At 40.8% G+C, this 23,342-nt stretch overlaps 1 protein-coding gene across 1 annotated transcript in view; it reads right to left on the minus strand.

Moving 5' to 3' along the window:
- The window catches only part of TECPR2 (tectonin beta-propeller repeat containing 2), a gene marked incomplete in the record, with an annotated part of 1,535,154 nt that overhangs the window by 1,428,536 nt on the left and 83,276 nt on the right, over positions 1–23,342 (minus strand). The window contains 1 exon segment of the mRNA XM_044074534.1: positions 7,625–7,753. Coding sequence (XP_043930469.1) covers positions 7,625–7,753 — 129 coding nt within the window.

Consider the following 23,342-nt stretch of genomic DNA (forward strand, 5'->3'; position numbering starts at 1 on the left):
ACATTGTACTCGTGCAAGAGTACAGTTTGTTTCAGCAAGAAAACCTGGACCAACAGTTCTAATTTATCTTGATTAACCATACAAAAAGATATTAGGTTAAAAAAATAAAAACAAAAAATTTCATCAACCGCCCCCAAAACACAGACACTAGTATCTGGTTGACCATGCCAGTCAGTGTATTATATTTATAAAAAAAAAAAATCAACAGTTCCCAAAACACATTAAAAAAAAAAATCATAGCAGCCCCTAGAACACAGACTACCTACTACTACCTGGTTGACCCTGCCAGACTCTAGGCCCAGAATGTTATAAACAAAATTTATTCAAGTCCTGCATCAAACTATCCGGTTGATCCTGCCAGGAAATAGTAATTAAACACACAAATTATATGGTTGATTCTGCCAGGAAAAAAAAAACAAAAATGCACAATATATCTTGTCAGCCCCGCCAAAAAAAAAATTTTCCCTCCACAGTACTGGATTGAAAAAAATAAATAAATCTTCTTTGCCCAGGAATCTTTTACTTACCTGAAAAATTATCCGTTAAGTCAGTCTTTCATTTCGTTTCTTCTTGATATATAGTCTCTCTCTCTCTCCCTCGCAAATTAACTGTAAAGTTAACTTAAAGGACAGGAAGAGAATGCGAGAGCAAGAGGAGTAATCAGCAGCCATGTCATGTACTCAGATTACGTGACGTAGCTGCTGACTTAGCAGTCCAGTCAGATTCCAATTTACTGGGGTTAAACTGCAATGACTTCTGGGCATCTTCATAGATGCCTGCAGTCTTCTTAATTTTTATAACAGTTCGAAGACAAGAAAAGTGTTTTTTTTTTAAAAAGAGGAACTCAAGCACCCATGTGTGCTGCTCCAAGTTCTGTGAATCATCACATCTTCCACATCACACACTAGTTTGCAGTTCGCACTGCTACTAGTAATGTCTTTCTGCTTTTCCCAGTTGCAACTAGTGTACAAAAATATTTTAAGATGCCCCTGCAAGAAGCATAAAAAGGAAATAAGGACATGCTGGCTTTGAGAAACTAATGTGCTCAGAAAAACTGATGGCTCAGAAAGAAGGTTCTCTTAAGAATTAAATTTTGTTCTCCCTGCTTATCTATTTAAATGTCAAACAGTTTCTGACAGTAAATCTATTTGTAGATCACCAAATCTGAAAATATTTTTAAGCATGAAAATGCTACAGCAGAGCCATTTACAAGAAACCAATTTCATTTTCATGAAGGGTAAAGATAATTTAACACACAAGGATTGAGCCAGAGTTTAAAGGACTTGCAGCAAAATAAAGATACCGAGATTATAAAAAATCAGACAAGAAGGGCAGTATAGTAGTTTGGGATAGGAAAAATTGTAGTAATAATTTTTTAACACAACAAACTTATGCTAGATATTATTGCAAGCTGGTATTGAAGACTCCCATTCAAATTCAGAATAGAAATCAACATTTCTATTAAAACTGGATTTGGGAGAAGGGATCAAAACAGTGAATGATTCTAAACTACAATACTTCTACATATTCCCAAAAGTACATAAAAAGGCTGATAACCAGCTAGTCACATCTACTGTTCAGGCAGTAGTTAACTAACTGAACCTTTGCCTATTTTCTTGGTTGCCTTTTCCCCCCCTACAACTTCCTGAAAATTATTAAGTGCAGCTAGAAAAGTCATGGATCATGTGTACATTAGACGTGAATTCTTTTTACGAGTATCCCACTGGTCATGATTAAAGTGCTGGAATATTGGTTGAATAAATCAGGGCCATTTCATGGGTATTGGGTGCTGGGCTGCAGTCCCCCCATTAGAAAAGTAAAAGAAATTATATTAAATTTAGAAAGATAAGTTGACTATTATTTTTAGATTAAAAAAAATTGGTTTTGTTCTGGGCACTGCAGAGTTCACAGAATATCTGTCCAAAATAAAAACATAAAAAATAAAAAACTGCTTAATCTGCACCGGGCTATTTTCAAAACAGTCCAGAGTTAGGCTTAGTCCACCAATACACACTCCTGTTTAGATAGAGAGAATCATTAATCAGCTTCATTTTGGCCTTTTGTGCACCATTATTTTAACTTTTGCCTTGATTTTTGAGTTAAGAGGCACATGGGGAATGGGGCTGTAGTAAATTGCAGATTATATTCAAGCAGCAGTGAGCCGAGATAATACATTCCTGAGTGGCAGTTATTTATTCATTCATTTGGCACAATAGTCAGTCATACAGGTGGCTGTAACAGATTGTCACATCTGTGTAAGTGTGATGGGATAAAAATAAAATTACTGCGGTCAGCTCTTACTTTATTATGTTGTAATATACAGTCAATAAAGTTGGCTTTAATAGATGGGTACAAGGTCTGTCTGTGGATGAAACTGAGTGACACTGTTGACATTTGTTTAAATTAACCTATCATTCTAGCTTTGCAGAAGTAGTATGCATGTGTGTGAAGACAGCCAGAATACTTCACTATTGTGACATCTCAGGTGTATACTGCCAATAAAGTTTAACTGATAAACACTGGAACTAAACGTGATGAAAATGGTGTTGGGGGGGGCTGCTGTGCATATAACAGTAGCAAGTTGGCCATAATATTTTCACTTTCCAAAGTACACCATCAGTACTGTACTCAATAAGTGGCTATCTTTGGTGGCCAGGGCAAGATGTGCATGATAGCAACTGATCATTGGCATAGTGTTGCACCCCATAACTCTTGCTATCTAACAGCTCTTAGCTGTCATATTGATCTTTTGGCTAAGATTCCTTCTGTAAGAAGTCTGCTTACACCCCTTATTTCTGTGTGGGGTTTCTTCTCCCAGACACCTGCATGCATAATGCATGTTTCTGGCCATTTCTACTTCAACTTTTATCCCAATCTAACACCAGAGTGGCATAAAACATTTTTTGAGGAGTAGGAAGGTGTGATACAGGGAAATATTGCCAGCCCATCTATCTGGAATTTTGTAAATAATTCTAAGTTATTTGCGAATATTGATATGATTTATACAGAACTATACGTTATGTGCAGAGCTAAAATGTAGCCACAGCATGCCCTGCTGACTTAGAAGAGAAATGCATATAAACTATATACCTGTGCAAATGTATGCTTTAACAGTAGAAACTAGAACATAAAAGGGTTAACTTGCAAAACTACAAGAAAAGTTGAAATTAAATTGCTTTAAGATTGTGCTATAAAATGTCTCTCTCAGAATCTGTGTAGCAGACACAATGTCTAGAGCTAGCAGTGTTTGCATTGTCTTGAAATAAGTAATTACTATATTTAAAATGTAAAAGTGTTGCATTGTTTTACGACTTCCAAGATATGCAAACATCTGAGAGATGTGTATTTTTGACACAGAGATGTTAAATTCTGTTAGTTTCTGTTTTAGCCTGGGAACTGAACTCAGGTGACAAAAAGTGATGTCACTCAAGTTAACCCCTTAACTTAACTTAAGAGAGACTGTGCATTTTGTATTTCGTCTTGGACTTAGCAAGAACATCCACTCATCATCACCATCTGCATTTGCCTTGCTCTGCAAGTTCTTAGGGCATGGTAACCCTTTTTACATTTGGATAGGAATATAGTAAAGATTAGTTTAGAGGTTTTCTTTATTTATTTGAGACTGCCCTGCAATGTTGTTTTAAATACTTCCTGTGATTTTGAACTCTGAAGTAACTGTGTTGGATTTACGGAGTATTGTCTTGTTCTTTTATTATTAAATATATTTAAACCAGTCTTTGTGGCTGATATTTGTGAGACATATTTAAGCTCTTAGTGCACTTGCATATCTATCTCGTGACAATGTACAGGCCACTCCAATAGCCTTGCTTGGTCAGACTAACATTTAGATAATAGTAACATTACACTGCTGTGTGTGTGTTTGTATACAAATCAAATCTCAAAGTGTGTGTGTGTCAGCTACTTGGACAAGAAGCACTGGTTGGACAGAGGGTGCTGGAGGTTTTGGCTTGGCCCTCAGCTATCTCAACCCTATAGCTGTGCCAGTGGGGAGTGGAGTCTTACTGGGGATCTGGAGACAGAGGGAGAAACCAGTCCCAGACTGACTGTGGCCTCTGTGTGCTCTTAAGGGAAACTGCACTTTACTGTGTGTGTACTTGTCATCCTCTCATTGTGTATCTCCCCCACTTTTGCCAGTGGTGAGGATTGAGGCTCCTTGATTACTGGGCCAGCGCTGGGGTGTCACATATTAACTGGTTGGCAGTGGTGGGATAGCCACATCACATATTAATTGGCTTGCAGTGGTGTGGATATTGAATTCCTGTAGTCCGTGTACAGTGGTCACTGAAGGTGCTTGTACTCTCAGCCATGCAGTGAGCATTCAGAGTTTTACATCACAATTGTTTTATTTTTTTGTTAGCTTAGTTAGTCAGGGAGAGCAGACAAGCAAGTCAGCAGAGGAGTATGGCAAGCTGACAAAGAGTGAGTTGGCCGAGATGTGCCAAGCTAAAGGAGCGGTGCATGCCAACCTAAGGCAGAAAGTATTGTAGCTATGGACACAGTTTCATCACAGACTAGCAATCAGGACAACCAGGCTGGCCTTGGAGATGTACAACTGTGTGTGTACTTGTCATCCTCACATTGTGTACATCCCCCACTGTTGCCAGTGGTGAGGATTGAGGCTCCTTGATTACTAGGCCAGAGCTGGGGCATCACAGAAGGCAAGTACTATTCTTAGACAAGATTTACATATCCTTGCAAGCATCTGTCTTCTCAGGGACTACTGTTTTGTTAGCTTTGAACATTAAGCTTTAGACACAACTTATTTTTCTTCAAAAGAAAAAAAAAAGACTACTGAATTTCTATCATTACTTGGATTTTTTTTGGTCAGGCTATCATTAGTTTGAAAGGTTGTAAAAAGCTCCTCAAAGCTCCTCAGAGCATCTACACCCCATGAGCTCTGTGGACACTGCAGCCACCCAATCCCCCCCTTAATTGTCACTTCCTCTAGGTTTATTAGAGTGGGGTCTTGGTCCTTTAGGTGTGTAAAAACATTGGGTGAAAGCTAAAAAAGCAGTGTGTGAAAAGAACAAGAAAGGAGTAAACTGCATGGTATGGGGCCAAGCTGGACAGAAAAAAGAGGAAGTACAGGGGGAACTCTTGTAGAATGGTGGTGGGGCGATGCAGTCCTTTGTCTAGAGCTCCATTTCACCCAAGGCTGGCCTTGCTGATTGCAGTCAGATATCTGATGTATACATAGGCATTAACTGGCTATAATGAATGGGTACATACTGTGGCAGTCTGCAGATGAAAGTAAATGACCCCAACATTTGTCTTATCACAGGTCAATCATTAGCCTTACACAATAGAACCCTATCCATTTAGTTACTTCCTGCAGCCTCACCCCATACTCTGAAGTCACCAGGGACCACTGGAATAAAGCCAACATTCATCTGCTGGTTTAATATCTTTTTATTGCATCTTACTGATCAAGTTCTTTCTAAGAACTTTTTTTATTTCAACAATGAATGCTATTTGCAATTACAAGGGACTGTAATGGTACTTCATCTGCACTAATTTATATGGACCTGTTTATGGGAAATTGAGAAAAGATGACTTACGATGTAAACCACAATACTTGCCATCAATGGATATGATGTTCAAATTTTTGTAGGACTTTTGGATAATACAGAGATCAGATATAGCTGAGTCACATCAATTGAGTGGGTGTATCAAATTTACACTTTACTATCAATTGTGTAGTATACTTTTTAGATAAACTTTTAACAAGGGATGCTTAAGGAATGCTGAATTCTGCACTTTACAGAAAGACTTTCTGAAGGAACGTATTTTAAGTCAATGGTTGTCATCCAAAACATACCTTAAGTAACATACCCACAGCCTATTTCTTAGATCATGAAGAATTTGTTCAGGGAAGGATGACTTACTTAAAAAAAAAAAAAAAGGTCAGCAAAACTACTACCCCACTGTCTTACGGACAGGGCTATGAGCAGCATTGTATTCAAAAGCTAGTATGTTAGACACTAGTTAAAGAATGGGATTGCTTAATTGTAATGATTCTCACACAGATCCTAAACAATTTTTTTGTTTATTACTAACAATGGTAAAATACTATCCATCATTAAAAATATTAAACATTGGGACATTCTGCATCACAATTCTGGACTGCCCAATAAACTGGCTGAGATATAGAAGTTCTCATACAGGTGGGAGAAGGGGCACCCCTAAATTGCAGGCCTCCTATAAAACACTGGGATATTTTAAACTCCAGTTCTGAATTGTCCAATATGCTGGCTGAGTGATGAAAGTTCTCATGAGAGGAGGTCATCTCTTAATTTTTGAGACAAACATATTCAAGGAATTAATTCAAAGTACTATTGCATATGAGAATTCAAAAGAAAGCTCATTAATGGGGAATTAATTTTTTTGTAAACATGTTAAAATTGTTCGTCAAATGTCTGATGTCAAAAGGTTTAGGAGTGCTGATAGATTACACATTGTACTGAATGTGTAATTTGGTATTATGTGCTTCTTTGCTTTTGATGCAGGGACAATTCCCCAGGATGTTTGAGCATTTAAGTGTTATAAAAGAGAACATAACTCTTTATTTAAGCATTAATTGAAACACTTTGGAGCATCACACACATTTAATGGTATTGGCAGAATAACAGGGCCAACTACAAATAAGACTAGATAAGAATTTTAGCCACCAAAGAGAAATGTTTATTATCTTAAGGGCTCTTCTGTCTTCAGGACTGAATGAATATCTGATGTATTTAGAAAGTATTATCCTTGCACAAAAGGTAGTTTTAGTATTATTATTCCTAAAGACTTGTGATGTAGTTACAGAAGTATACCAGTCTTGGGTATACTTTAAGCCTGAACATTTTTTTTACACCACTAGACAGAACCAAATGGTGAAGTTTATTTGAAATAACATTTTTTTGTAGGACATGAGCAGTGGTGAACCCCTCCCCCCATATGAAGAGCTGTACCCACACCCCTTTTAACTTGTATTAATTTCTAAATCATAGGAAAAAACAAACACCCTGCAAGGGTTAAAAAGAAAAAAAAAAAAAAAAAAAAGACAGAGCACACAACTGTGATCTTGCAGTACTGCCAATTAAGGAAAAAACATTCCAAAACTTGTGAATTCAAGGAGTCGAGACCAGTCAGGCTACAGAAGACAAGTTACTCTTCATTTACATACAAACATGCTGAAGTCAGCGATAGGTGGTCCCCAAAAGACATTCAGGAAAAGTGGAAAGTTTGCTAAGAAGGCACCAAACATCTGCTTTAAACATCTTGAAGCAAGAGCTTGCTTTTCACTACAACTGATAAATACATATAGCGCACAAACACGCGTTATGCATGAATACAACATATTTATAAAACATAAAAAAACAGTTTCTTAAAGATGGGCTTTAACAGTAAATCATTTTTACAGTATTGTGTCAGGAAAATCATTTACCTATGTCTTAAATTGTGTTCCTTGCGCCAAGCCAGATTCAAACCCGGGTCTCAGTTTTACATAGAGGAGTTCACACATCTACACATTATTGGTACCATAAAAAGATCAACACTGCATTCAATACTTGTGTATCCCTATAAATGACATAAGACATGGCTCATTTCTTAAGCTTACCTGCTTGTTTCTTCCTGGTAATAGAGAGACAAGCTGAAAAACAGTCACTCTGCCCGATGCTGTTCCAACAGCAACAAGATCGTCAAAGCAGCTTAACAACTTAACAACCGTGATGGACTCTGTCTTTCCCTAGGGAAGGAAATGTAAACTTTTAAAAAGTAGGAAGCAGTCAGAACACAGGAAAAAATAACGGTCTTCTACTTAGAACCAGTATGCAGTTGCAGGTTTCAAGGCATGGCCATTAGAGGACAGGAGCCTAGCTGTAAAAGCAAGAGCACCAAGTATCTTTCTCCATTGCTTTTTATGAGCCCAGAAAAGGGCAACACAGCTGCTGTCCCAGCAAATGCTCACATGACCAGCTACATCAGCATCAGAAAAAGTTACACAATTAACAAATCAGCTTATAAATCCCCCCAAAGAAATTATGCACAAATATAAGAAAAGCCAGTGGGTTTAGGAGAAAAACACTGAATAGGATGAATGCTAAGAACCCCTCCTGAAGCAATTTTCCTATTATTGAAGTATCTATCCTTACAGCAAGTGGTCCCACAACTATACTACAGCCATTGTAACAGCATTGATGCAAGAAATGTAATACGAGTGGAATAGTATCACTAGCAGTATACCTTCAGTTCCCCCAGGTACCCCATAAAGTTATAAATTCTGCCCTGAAAGACAGCCAAAGTAAATTCTGTAGTTCCTCTAGAAGGACATCCAACCTGTAGCATTTGGGAAAAAAGCTGTGAAAGATGTCCAAGTAACAGCCTCACAAGTACACTTGGCAGATACATTTCTAAAGATTGTTGCTGTACCACCTACTGATTTGGTTGAGTGAGCCCTAATCTCTCCAGTAAGTGGATTATTTAACAAGACATAATGCAGTTAAACACCTGGAAAAGTCTGCTTAATTACTAGCTATCACTCTTTCCCTACCATGAAGAGCAAAGAACTACTCCAAATGCCTAAGAAACCTAAAACTTCTGTGAATTTTCATGCAACAAGCAATTCTTTACTTTGTCTAGGTGGAGTAAATTTACCTGAACGAACTGGTTCAAAGGAAGTTTACAGACCACTATAACCAAGAAAGAGGGATTTGCTCACAGACACCTTTTTGCAAAGAAACTGCATAATCTAAGCTCATTACGTTTTTGAAAAAGTATATTTCTGTTACTACAGCAAATGCTGGCTAAGTATTACCAATTCATCATTTATACCATATATATATATATATATATATATATATATATATATATATATATATATATATATATATATATATATACACCTCCAGTTCTCAATAACATTCATCCTGTCTTTACAGTGCTATTGCAATCACTACCAATAACAGAATTCTATAGATGTCAGGCCATCTTCGAGTCTTTGATTTTATTTGTTACCCGATGAAAATGCATCATCCAACAATTTCTTTGTTTGGACACAACTTCTTTTCTTGACTTGGTGAAAGCTACATGCACCATTCAACATCTCAAATTCCTTTACAACCACCCCAACTGCAAAATATAGAAGTTATGTCCTTACCATAACGTTCCATGTGGAGTGTTCATCTCGCCTTTGTTCTTACACATGGGTTCGGAGCCGATCCTCGGCTCCGTGCCGGCCTCTTGCAAGCTCTGCATCGAGAAGAAGCTCGAGACAATCTAATACCCACAATCCCCCTCTGCCTTTACCTCAGATCTAGTTTGCAAGCAAACCAGTCTACATAATAGCACATTCATGCTATACACCTATACATATATAAACAGACACATATAAAAATATATGTGTAAACCACGTATGTACACAGAATAATAACAGTAGCAAAAAATGCTTCTGGCCAGGCATCAAAGAACGTTCTTCCTAAGGGTGGGAGGGTGGGACTGTAAGAACAAAGGCGAGATGAACACTCCACATGGAACGTTATGGTAAGGACATAACTTCTATATGTGATAGTGTTCAATCTCGCCGTTTGTTCTTACACATGGGTAGCGTCCCTAGCTCCTTGATCCTGAGGAACTCACGGAGGACGTTCTTGAGCACAGTGGAACCAAAGGTTGCCCTGTCTCTAGAAACCTTGTCTACTTTATAATGAGAAATAAATGTATGTGGCTTAGACCAGGTAGCAGCCGCACAAATAGCATCCAGAGGTAGGCGAGCTGCATGAGCCAAAGACGTAGATATTGACCTTGTGGAATGTCCTTTGGGTTTGTGTAAAAGGGTTGATTTGCAGAATCGTAGACATAGATTATACAATCCGTTAACCATTTAGAAAGAGTTCTTTTGGTAACTGCAAGTCCTTTCCTGCTATCAGCAAAAGCCACAAAGAGTTGATCTGTTTTCCTGTGATCTTTTGTTCTATCCAAATAAAACCTTAGCTGTCTGTGAACATCCAATTTGTGTAACATATACTCCATTTTGTTGGAGTGGTTTTGAAGAAAGTGGGTAATTCAATGGACTGATTAATATTGTTAATAGAACATACTTTAGGGAGGAAGGATGAATTGGTTCAAGAGAAACTCTGTCAGAGTGAAAGATCAAATAAGGGTGCTTGATGGAGAGAGCCTGAAGTTCAGACACTGCCTAGCAGAAGTAATGGCTACCAGAAAGAGAGTTTTCCAGGACAAAAATTTTAATGGGCAAGAAGAGGCAGGTTCAAAGGGGCAACATTAATTTAGATAGCAACAAGTTTAGGCTCCAAGGTGACGTAGGAGATCTGACCGGTGGTCTAATATGAAAACTCCTTTTAAAAGGCTTTACAAAGTCTGTGAGCCATAATAGGAGCTCCACATTCTTCCACATGGAAATTCAAATGGCAGCCAATTGAACTCTTAGAGTAGCAGGAGAAGCACCCTGATGAAATAAGTCTGTTAAGAACTCTAATATCTTATTCAAAGGAGCTATAAAGGATCCACATGGTGTGTATTGCCCAGAATACAAACCGTTTCCATTTGCTAGTATATGTTTTAGTAGTGGAAGCTTTATGCAAAGCCACTAATATATCCTGGACTGCTGGTGACAAAAGATCAGACCTGGCTAAGTTGGGAATTGGAGCAGCCAAGCTGCTAGATGGAGTGACAGGAGCGAGCTGGGGAACCCCTGACGAGTGAGGCAATAGATCTGGCTCTGGGTCCAGAATCCAGGGTCCCCGAATGCAGTGTATTTTCAGGAAGGGAAACCAAATTTGACGAGGCCAGAATGGAGCAATGAGGATTATCGTCCTGTGTAGGTTCCTGGCTTTCTGGAGAAACTTCGATATCAGAGGAAATGGGGAAATGCGATAGGAGTCCCGGGGCCAATCAGAACCAGTGCGCCCCTGGGGACTTCCCTGGAGGGGTAATAGGGCAAAGTAGCTCCTGCATTTGGCATTCATTGGAGACGCAAACAGGTCGCAGGAAGGCTGGCCCCACGCGAAAAATCCTTTTCGCCACTGACTGTTTTAGAGACCACTCGTGCGGTAACAGAATTGCTCTGCTCAGCCTGTCGGCTATGACGTTGGATGACCCCGGGATGTGCGTTGCTATTAGAAAGCGACCGTGGACTCCGCCCACTGCCAAATTCTCATGGCCTCTCTGCATAGTTGATAGGACTTGGTTCCCCTTGTTTGTTTATGTACCAGACTACCGACATGTTGTCCGTCTGAACTGCAATAGTCCCTAGAGGAAGAAGGGGAGCAAAGTGTTGCAACGCTAGAAACACTGCCCTCAACTCTAGAACATTGATGTGCAGATTGTACTCCAAATTGGTCCATTCGCCTTGTACTGTCTGTCCCTGAAAGATGCCCCCCCACCCTATCAGGGAAGCGTCCGTGGTCACCGTAACTGTGGGCGTGGGTAGCACAAACGGTCTCCCCTGGGAAAGGTTGCACGTTTGAAGCCACCAGTTTAGATCTGTTTTGCAAGTCTTTGTTATAAGAATCTCGTGTGTTAGAGGTAGTTGTTGAAATGACCATTGAGCAAACAGTAGCCATTGTAGGACTCTCATGTGCAGCCTTCCCAGGGGAATTGCAATAAGGGAGGCTGACATGAGGCCCAACACCTTTAGTACTAGTTTTGCAGGAGATTTCCTTGACAAGAGTAGAAGACGTATGTGAGTCTGCAGTGATAATATCCTTTCTGGGGGAAGCCTCAGAATTAATTGACGTGTGTCTAACTCTGCTCCTATGAACAAGATATTTTGTGATGGCTGAAGTAAGGATTTTCCGAAATTTACGGAGATCCCTAGGTGAACACACAGTTGAAGAACATGGTCTCTGGCCTGCAGTAGTTGACGCCGGGTGGTGGCCGAAAGGAGCCAGTCGTCCAGATACGGAAACACCTGGAATCCCTGACGTCTCAAGTGAGACGCTACCACTGCCATACATTTGGTGAAGACCCTGGGGCTGAGGTCAGACCAAAGGGCAGGGCTCGAAATTGAAAGTGACTGGCTCCCAGCCGGGCGCAAATGATCTCTGGATGCCCTAGCCATTTTGATGTGGTAGTATGCGTCCTCTAGATCTATTGAGCACATCCACTCGTCCTTCTGTAAGAATGGAAGGATCGATTGAAGCGTGACCATTCGGAACTTTTCTTTCTTGACGAAAGTATTGAGGTAGCTTAGGTCTAGAATGGGCCTCCAGTCCCGTGTTTTCTTTGGAACTAAAAAGAACCTTGAGTAAGTCCCGAATCCTTGCTGGTCCGCTGGGACTGGCTGGATGACTCTTTTTTTCTAGCAGCTTTGAAATTTCTAAGCTGCTGGCTCTCGCAGATGGGGCGGTACATCTGGGAGTCTTTTCTTTGGAATGGGATAGGATAGGAAGGGTATGGAGTAACCTCTGGTAACTCGCTTTTACCCACTTGTCTGTAGTTATATCTTGCCAGGCCTGAGGGTATAAAGCTAAGCGACCCCCGACTGCCTCCAGAGCAGGACAGTCGGGCCTCCTCTCAGGAGTGCTGGAAAGGTTTACCAGGGAGTGTTTCCCTGTCACCTTGATGTTGCGGACCCCCTCTGCCGCCAGGGCAGCGTCTTCCACCTCTGCCCCCTCCTCTGCCTCTAGAGGGGGCATCACCCTGTGTGCCTGAGTAAGACCCTTGGGGTTTTCGAAACCACATTTTCCCACCGCGTTGCCCTTTGGGGTACGGTCTGGTTGGGGTGGAAAAACGGACTCCGACAGCAGACAGAGTCTTTCCCTCTTGTTCACACCGGGTAAGGGTCTCCTTTACCTTGGGGCCAAAAGAGTGGCACCGTCAAATGGGGCGTTTGTAAAGGAAGACTTGAAGGCTTCTGCAAAGGAGCATAGGCGCATCCAGGATTGTCTGAAGAGCAATCGCTGAAGCTGCTGCCCTACTCGAACCTTCGCTGCGTAGGAAATCAGCCTCATGGACGAGTTAACAATCGATGTTAGGGTATTAAGTTGCGCTGTCACTTTCTCTGAGACAGCTGCATCTGTAGTACCCTGGAGGGTATCTCCCAACTCTTTGACTAGATCCCTCTGCTGCCGTGTAAAATGGGTCAAATAGTTCAGGGACCGCATGGAAAAAGCCGCTGAACTAAAAATGCGCTTCCCATATCTATCCATCGTCCTAGAATCTTTATTAGGCGGATGGACAGGCGAAGAAGACTCCGACATCTCCTTTTTCGTGGCTGCAGCCACCACCATAGCGTCTACTGGAACTCCTTTTGTAAGGTAGGACTTATCCTGAGGTGCTGTGATGTACTTGTTCGGTTTTCTTGGAACAGGTTCCACTGTGTCAGGAGTCTCCCACGCCCTTGAGCAATAAGTTCCATTAGTTCGTCAAGGGCGGAGTGACCCAGGAGGAGGAAGGGCGAGCACCAAATGCCTTCAGCAGAACTGCCTCATCCTCAGAAGGGGGAAGGGACTGCCAGTCACCTCTCTGTTTCAGGATCTCCAAAATGTCTGAAAAAGACATCTTCTGAAGGTGACTTAGGGGACCCCTCTGACTCATCTAAGTCAGTATCAGATGTCAAGGATTCCTGTGGAGAATCCAAGTGTCTCCTCTTACACAATCTCTTCCTAGGGACTTCTTCGTGGGGAGCATCCGAAGAAGCCTCGGAGGAAGAGGGGGCACCTCCAGGGGTGGCTGAGGCACTGGTGCCCGGCGCTTGGATGTGGCCGTGGGTGCAGATGAAGACAAAGGCCCTTTATGGGGAGGAGAAACTGCTTCCACTGATGTGGTTGTCTGGGTAGACAACACCTTCCTCATCAGGTCGAACGCTCCTGGGTCCCGATCGAAGAGTCTCCCGGTTCGAAGAAATGGGAAGAATCCCGACACGGGCACGAAGGCATCGACCCGAGGACGGAGCCGAATCGATCCGTGCGAGGCCCGAGGAGAGTCGGAACCGACACGTCGGTTCGACTCGCCCCGGAACCAAGAACAGACCGTCGGCTCCGAGACTCCGGTACCAGGTCCGGACGGAGTCGAGGTGAGGAACAGACCGAGAAAAAGACGGTTCTGGACCCGAGGGCTCCACAATCAGTAGATCAGCCTCTTCCGGCTCCAAAGACTGAATCGGTCTCGGAGGAGGAATGGATGGAGATACAGGAAGGCCTTCAAGTTTCGACACCAACTGGGTGGAAACCGACATAAGTTTAGACCGGGCCGCATGCTCCAACAACTTCTGCACCACGCGATCCACATCGACATCCGAAGTTTGGAGGAACAATGGGTCGAAGGAACCGAAGACGGTGCCGACCTCAATATGGCGGAGGAGCTCCATCACGGTTCCAAGACTCGAGGCTCAGGAACCGATACCAGTTGAACACTCGGCCCCGAAGTCTGTGGAACCGGTGATCTAACCTTTGAAGAAGAGCTCGGAGCCGATGACTTAGGCTCCGACGTCTTCGATTCCTTAGAGGACTTCGATGCCTGGTCAGAAGCATCCAAAGCCTCTTGGAAAGCCGGTTTCAATAGACCTCTGTCCATCAGTTTCCTGCGCCTATCTGTCATGACCCTCCCACTAAAAGAGTGACAGATGGAGCAATCCTCTTGTAAGTGGAGAGGGCCAAGGCAGTAGACGCAGGAACTATGGTTGTCAGTGACCGACATTTTTTGGCCACACTGGCAACGCTTGAAACCAGACTTTGCCTTCTCAGACATTGTAGAATAAAAGACAACTCCAGAAAAACACAGTCAAATCCGAAAAAAATTAGTCACAATCGAGTAATTGTCAAATCCGGTAAAAATTTGTCTCAATATGGTAAGATATGAAGGGTGTAGGCCCCGATACAAAAATACCGATAAATAAGGTTAACGGTACCAAAGAATTAACGGAACCACAACACAATCACACTTGTTAACACTGATAATATCAACTAGACTAGAATCCTTAATAAAATACAACAAAAAAAGTTATATCTTAGCTTAGAAACTCTCGAGCTAGCTCCCAACGATGCGTATGCAGCAGCGGCAAACTAGATCTGAGGTAAAGGCAGAGGGGGATTGTGGGTATTAGATTGTCTCGAGCTTCTTCTCGATGCAGAGCTTGCAAGAGGCCGGCACGGAGCCGAGGATCGGCTCCGAACCCATGTGTAAGAACAAACGGCGAGATTGAACACTATCACATCTATAATTATGTGCCTTCCTAACACCAATTCAAATAATTTCATGAGCAATTTATATATATTTTCCATTATTAATATCCTTCACTAATACTGTGGTACTTCCTAACCAGATTCTAAAAATCCCTTCATCAGCAAACTGGTGTCTTTGCCCATTAAGCTGCCCATGACTATGTCATGCTGATAATCAACCAGTACGTCTAGACACTTCTGTCCTTAAAAGCCAGCCATCCTCTATTTACCCTCTTTATTCAATCACATACCATATAAATCAATGTCTAGCCATCATATTCTTTCTTCCTTAACCAATTTACAGGGTCAACCCATAGGGGAATACCATAATAAATATACCAGATCTCATTATCATTTTCTCATGCACTACTTGTTTCATTCTCCACCAATTTGTATCGTACCCCTGCTTTGACCAAGTGGATCACCTCTATCACCCATTGGAATAAACAAAAGATATGAAGAAACCCGAATAACTTTCTCCGATCGTGAAGTACTACCATCATTCTCAACTCTCCACCAATAAAGAACTAGTACACTACAAATGATGCCTTGCTTAAGCACTCATTTTAAATTCATTGTCAATGTCTATCATGCCCCAGTTTCAAACAAAAATGTCACCTTGGACACCTATCTGAAAAAATAAAGGTAATAAGGAAAATCTAATGCTTTCTTTAATCATGCATACATATTGCTCAAATACAAAGCCCCTATCTTTTTATTCAGTGAAGTACACTAAGCAGACCAGTATCTTTTCACCATACCCATTAAAAAAAAAGTTATTGAACTATCACTTGTGACATAGGCAAACCTACATTTATATAAAAGCAATCAAACCATCTTAAATTCACATTTACAAACATTATACATCATATACATTCATTTGTGCAATGTCTGTTTTTGATTACATTGTATAAAACAATTTGTGCCTTCTCTTAAGCATCATTCTTCCTCCAAAACACTTTCTTGTATGTACTGTTCTCACAACTCCTTTTTTCTACGCAATTTACCCCTACCCTTTTCTAAAGACCTGGCTTCCTTTTCATTTATCTCCATTACAATGTTCACTACTTCAAGTAAGGTTGGTTTATACTTAAAATTTCCATTGTCTAGTAATTGCTTTTTTGTCAGCTATTTGAATTAAAATTAACGAGGACTTTAGTAGGTCTAGGCAACTCAGACCCTGTACCCCAGGTCAGAAACATAATTTCCTTAGTTACACTCATTCACTCACCCAGTATTCCCAACCCAGTACTGCAAAAATTCCCTGCAAAGTCTGCCAACTCATGACCTTCTAAGAACATAGGCTCCCAGGTATCTCATTCTTCTCCATTACACTTCCAGTACTTGCAATCTACCAGAGGACAAATTCTTTGGCATCTGCTTTGGGTATAAAAGAATCTATGCCAGCACTTCAGGTAAAAATCTTAAATCTTCAAGATTCTGTTGCATATTTGGAGGCCATACACATCCTCCCTTTGTTTCTTTTTGAATGGTGGTGCTGCGGTAGCGTTGTCGCCTCACAGTAAGACGTTGTCCTGTTAGATTCTCAGCTAAAGCGTCTTGTGTGGAGACATGCGTGAATGGGCATACCTTTGTTGAAGGTTGTGCGTCAGGCCTGGCAAGTCGGTACGTAAAAATCTACTGCCAATCATTAGCGGACTGGAGTCCCGCTGAGGCGACCCCTAACCGGGAAAAGCCGAAAGATACAACAGGTTCATAGGCAAGTACTAAGCTAATGACCACAAAGACCTTTTTTAAGCCTAGCTATGCATCCCAAATCTTTAACAAGTTCTGGTACTCTTGTTAACTGTAAGCAGAGGCTCCGAAGGTAAAATGTTTACAAGCACGGGCCTGAGTGATGAACCATTTACAGGCTGCCTGTGTCCATTACAGAGATGGGTGCCAAACTAAGGATGAGTTTCCTGCTCCCCATCCAGCTGTCTAAGTTATACTTGGATTGGGTTAGGGAGGAACTCTGCTTCACACAAATGGTGCCTGTTCCAGAGAAAGGTAGTCTCTGGGATACATACCAGTCTCTCTAGCAGTTCCTACTTATATCAAAGGCAAGGTTTAAGTCTTTAGAATGGGTCATTCTGGTACTGTTTGTTTTGTGGATATGCAGGAGGTCCATTAGAGTGGGGTCTCAAAATGCCTTGTATGCCAGGCAGAATATAGGGAAAGGGCCTTGATGTGGTCTGCATAGGACATGTTACTTACTCACTGTATTCTTTTAGTCGGGAACCTCTGTGGACATTCCAGCTGTTGTATATCCCTGGTTAGGTACACACCACATGAGGCACTATACTCCATGATTTCCTGGGATGCCACTTGTGTCCCTGCTGGACAGGGAAGACAGGTGATGACTTTGTGGGAACATGGCCGAAATTCTTGGCTAGCCTTAAAAAGGCCTCTGGGCCAATAGCCTAGTATTATCCTATGAACCTATGCTAGGCCTGATGAATGCTGAATACAATCAAACAATGACTTCTTTGTACCAAGATGCCATACCTTTGTTTATAAGTTGCACAATGCAGAATGATATTCGCACTGCTGAATATACATGATGGTCAAAGGCTAAATTACTGTCTATATGTGCTCCCAAGTTCCTGACTACTGGGTTAACTCTTAGGTGTGTGCTGTCAATATGAGAGTATCCTTCAGGAAGTCATATACCCCTGGAAACTATTCTGCATTTCCTGGCATTTAGTTTTAGTCCATTGCTCTGGCACCAGTTGTTTGTCTGTGTCAGCCCTTCCTGGAGAACATTTGTGTCAGTGGGAGATTCAATGATCGCTCCTAATCTGCAATCTTAGTCAACCAGAGCTCATTGACGTTGGCCTGACTTCAGAGAACTAAATACCAAAAAGGAGTCCCAGGATCGATCCTTGAGAGACTCCGCTTGTGACCTCTTTGTAAAGGTGGACTCCCCAATTCTAACTTTTTGGGTCCTGTCTGTGAGCCAGCTGACTATCCACAAGGTGACATGAGCTTGTACCTAACCTCTTAAGTTTGGCAACAAAGTCCAACAGGGGGACTGTGTCAAATGTATTGGCTCGGACAAGGTAGTCAGTGTGAACCATTTTGCCCTCATCCATTGCTTAGGTGATCTTCTCAAAGAAGTCCACATGGAAATTAGTAAATAAATATAAGATTGCAAAGCATCAAACACATTTATGAAACATGACTGTACAAGAATAAGCGGACTTATGTTGACTTTCTTAAATTTGTCTACAACTCATCTTGCCTCACTTCATGTCATTGTTTGGAAGGACTCTTGAGGGGGAAGGCAAAATGAAAAATAAAGGTAACTGTAAGCTAAACATTTTTTCTTAACAGTATTTCTATGAAACGTTTCACAATATAAATTGCATATTTTATAGCACAGTATTTTAGTTGTTCTTGTATACAAGTTGTTGAAGTAAACAGATGGCTTTTTTCTGTCTTTCTTGGTATTAGGAAATGCATGCATTAAGGTGCAAAAAGAGAAGGCAAGCTATACAAAAGCATGTTTAAGTTAATAGGCTATGATCTTGATTTCTTGAGGTGGTGTACAAGTACACAGATCATTATATAGGTAGAGCTGACATGCTTTCCCTTACTTCTATGTAGGTGAATGTCTGGATTAAGACCCTTAGCTTAGTCTAATGTGGAAACAAGTAAACATGAGAACACTGAATATAATGAAATGTTTTCTTTTAGCAATAACTGTTATAGTTGGTATTTCAGGCTGCAAGAGAGGACTTAATTTACCTTTTTCTTTCTTAGGGAAATAAAAAGCTTGTTTCTTCATGGCTAAAAGTTAATGACTTCCGAAAGCATTCAAGTAGTTTTTACATCTGGGGGAAGAAGGAAGAAAGCTAAAAAGAACAGACAACAACTAGAAGAAGTAGAAGCATGGGCAATAACATGCATCATAGCATGGATAACCTCAATTTCAGGTTAACTAGGGCCTGTGCCAGCAGCTATTTGGTACACATGTCCCTATTAGGAGGGATAAACTTCATTACTTCAAGATTTACATAGTTATCTGTGTTTATGTTTTGGGGGTGTTTTGGGCTTCTAGTTGGGGGGGGGTTATTAAAACAAAACAAAAAAAAGCATTGTGACATAGGTTCCAGTGTTGATAAGGGAAAAAAACTGAAAAACTGTATAAAGGATTAACCTGCAAAACAGGACTGACTTGCCAAACAATGGGTGCATGTATCACAAAAGCTGGAATTAGACATTTAAAGCAGCTGTCATATATAATAGGTGGGAAGGACAATTTCTCACCATAATGGAGGTCTTTCTATATTACCTTGGAATGTTAATGATCTCATTAGGTATAGACAAAAAGGAAAGAATACTTAACTATATTAAGAAATGCAGAGTGCAAAAAGCAATGCTACAGGAGACGCATTTGGAAAAAATAAGCATGTGAATTTGATAAAGGAAGGATTTCATGACAGATATTCTGTAGCATATCAGGGACAAAGGAAAAGAGGACTACTTGCATGAACTGCCACAAGAGTTACAGTAGTGAGTGAAGAGGAAAAAATATAAATGGCAGATTTGTAGTAGTAAAGAGCTACTGGCAAGGGATGAGGATTACATTGGCATGTATTTATATTCCACCTAAAACTGCTATTTTGGAGCTTAAAAATTATTGGGAGAAATAATCAGCTTTCAGCAGGGAAAATACTTATAGGTGGTGACTGGATTTTGATTTACAACAATGAGGATGTATCTGGGGTGATTAGAAGGGAAACTATAACAAATAATAGTAGATTTCTTAAGAAATGTATGAAGATTATTTGGCATGAAAGACATGAATTCAGTAGCAGGAACTCAGAGAATTTATGTATGATTCCCCAAATTACAATAACTAGTTTAGACATGATAAAACTTGTACTTCATAGGAACATGACCACTTAATTGAGAATTTTGATAAACATCTAATAACTACTTCAGATCATGCACCAAAAATTACCAAGATAAAAATGCAAGGTAATGAAGTAAAGACGAGACACTGGTGCTTCCCCACCTACCTGTTAAAAGGAGAGGAATTTAAGGAATGGGTAGTAGAAATGATTCAGGTGTTATTGGGGAAAATAGAAAGTATCCAGAAATTATAGCTAGCAAGTGGGATAAAATGAAAGTAGAGCTTAAAAACAGGGCAAAAAAAAAAAGATCTGGCTAGTTTTACAAAGTAAGGGGGATCTCTCAGAACAAGAGGCTACACAAGTGCTAGAGAGAAAATAAGGGAGTACCCAGACAATATGTTTGAATTTAGAACGATTGCTGTTAAGCAACTGTATTGTTTAACTCCAGAGCGCAAACATTTTGGCACAATGGTTCAGGCAACAAACAGTAGAAGGAGTTGTTGCCAAACTTAGGGAGCCTATAACAATAAAAATTACCAGACATCCTAAATGGGTATTATGGATATTTTGGAAATTTTATGAAAATTTGTATAAAACAGGGAAATGGGGAAATAAAAGAAAAGTACAAATGGAAGTATTTACTGAAGATAAATATGCCAATATTAGACGTAGATAAGGCTCAGCAAAAGTTAAGATAGGAGGAGCTGAGATAAAAATGATGGATGTACAAATTAATAAACAGAAAAGTCTCCAGGAACAAAGTGTACTCCAGTAGATGTTTGGAAGTTAAGAGTAAGTGATAAAAATCTGCAAGGTTTTGTTTAAATGTATTTTAAAAGGAGGGGAGGCACCAACATCCTGTAAAAACACTGTTGTGGCTGTAATACCTAAAAAAAGGTAAAAACCCATCTGATCCAGCTTCATATAGGCATATCTCAATTCTAAACCATGAATTATAAAGCGTTTTTGTGTCTATAATGGCTAAAAGAATGGCAAGATCAATATGGACCAATACGGTTTTGTGGAGGGTAGAAAAAAAGAACAATAATGATTCAGAGGGAAGCAGAATGTAAGAAAATACCACTGTTATTGGAAAGTCTTGATGCAGAAAAACCATTCAGAGTTAGCTGGCATTTTATGAACAGTGCAATGAAAACACTTGCATTTCCCGATACAATAATGCTAATAAAAAAGATATATGCAGGATTAAAGGCAAAAATCAAATTGAGAGGGTTCCTCTCTGATAACTTGTGTCTGAAGAGAGGAACCAAGCCGGGGTGTCCTTCTTCCTTTAGTTATCTGCTTTACATTTAGAACCACTAGCAAAGAAAATAAGGAACTCAGAAATTCAAGGATATAGTTGGAACAACATTCAATACAAGTTGGCATTATTTGGAGAGGATATCAATTTGTACTTGAAGGAACCAGAAAAGAACATCAGTCGGCTTCTTCTTTTGGCTGCTCCCATTAGGGGTCGCCACAGCGGATCAGCTCTTTCAATTTCTTCCTGTCCTCTGCATCGTGCTCTGTCACACCAACAACCTGCATGTCCTCTCTCACCACATCCATAAACCTTACCTTAGGCCTTCCTCTTTTCCTGTTACCTGGCAGCTCCATCCTTAGCATCTTTTTCCCAATATACTCTGCATCCCTCCTCAGCACATGTCCATACCAATGTAATTTTGCCTCTCTGGCTTTGTCTACAAACCTTCCAACCTGGACTGACCCTCTAATATACTTATTCCTAATCCTGTCCATCCTCGTCACACCCAGTACAAATCTTAACATCTTCAACTCTGCCACGTCAAGCTCTGACTCCTGCCTTTTTGTCAATGCTACTGTCACCAACCCATATAACATAGCTGGTCTCACTACCCTCTTGTAGACCTTCCCTTTCACTCTTACTGGTACTTGTCTGTCACAAATCACTCCTGACACTTCTCCACCCACTCCATCCTGCCTGTACTCTCTTCTTCACCTCCCTTCCACACTCACCATTACTCTGAACTGCTGATCCCAAGTACTTAAACTCATCCACCTTCGCCACTATTACTCCCTGCATCTTCAACATTCCTCTATCCTCCCTCTCATTCACACACATACATTATGTCTTAGTCCTGCTGACCCTCATTCCTCTTCTCTCTAGAGCATATCTCCACCTCTCCAGGGTCTTCTCCACCTGTTCCCTACTCTCATTACAGATCACAATGTCATCTGCAAACATCATAGTCCACGGGGACTCCTGTCTGATCTCGTCCGTCAACCTGTCCATCACCACTGCAAATAAGAAAGGGCTCAGAGCTGATCCTTGATGTAATCCCAACTCCACCTTAAACGCATCAGTCACTCCCACCGCAGACCAAACCGCTGTCACACTACCCTCGTACATATCCTGTACCACTCTTACATACTTCTCTGTCACTCCCTACTTCCTCATACAATACCACAACTCCTCTCTAGGCACCCTGTCATATGCTTTCTCTAAGTCCACAAAGACACAATGCAACTCCTCCTGATCTTCTCTGTACTTCTCCATCAACACTCTGAGCAAACATCACATCTGTAGTGCTCTTTCCTGGCATGAAACCATACTGCTAATCACTAATCATCACCTTCCTTCTTAACCTAGCTTCCACTACCCTTTCCCATAACTTCAAGCTGTGACTGATCAATTTAATCCCTCTGTAGTTACTACAGTTCTGCACATCAAGAACAACAGTGTTGTGGAATATTCCAAGACCGCTGCAGTTTCATTGGGGGATATAAAATTAATGTACAAGTGGCACAAGAGTCCATAGCAAACACCAAAAACACAGCAAGGTACTGGGAAGCAATAAAAAATATAAACGTATAACTCTTAAAAATAAAAACTAAGAGCAAACACAATAAAACACATTAACCATTAACTTAAATCACTGAGGTTTCTCTGTACACCACAACTTCATCAGATAAGTCACCGAAACCCCCACTCTTTAAATACTCAAACCTCCCTTGAGATCAATTAATCAATAAAACTTAAAACATAAAAACGACCCCGTAAAAAACGTATTATTCAGTCTTCACAAAGGAAGTAAAGGCATTCTTAAAAATATATGCATATATATATATATATATATATATATATATATATACACACACACATCTAACAATATAGCCTTACTATTATACATAAACTTAAAATACCAACAGCAGTCTTTTGGCTTATCCCAGTTAGGGGTCGCCACAGTGGAACTCCAGTCCACTCAAGACTGGCAGTGGATTTTACCGTGACAAGTTGCCAGCTCGATGCCCC

This window comes from Protopterus annectens, chromosome 6.part0 (assembly GCF_019279795.1).
Source record: "Protopterus annectens isolate FY-2018-M chromosome 6.part0, PAN1.0, whole genome shotgun sequence".
Classification (NCBI taxonomy): Eukaryota; Metazoa; Chordata; order Ceratodontiformes; family Protopteridae; genus Protopterus; species Protopterus annectens.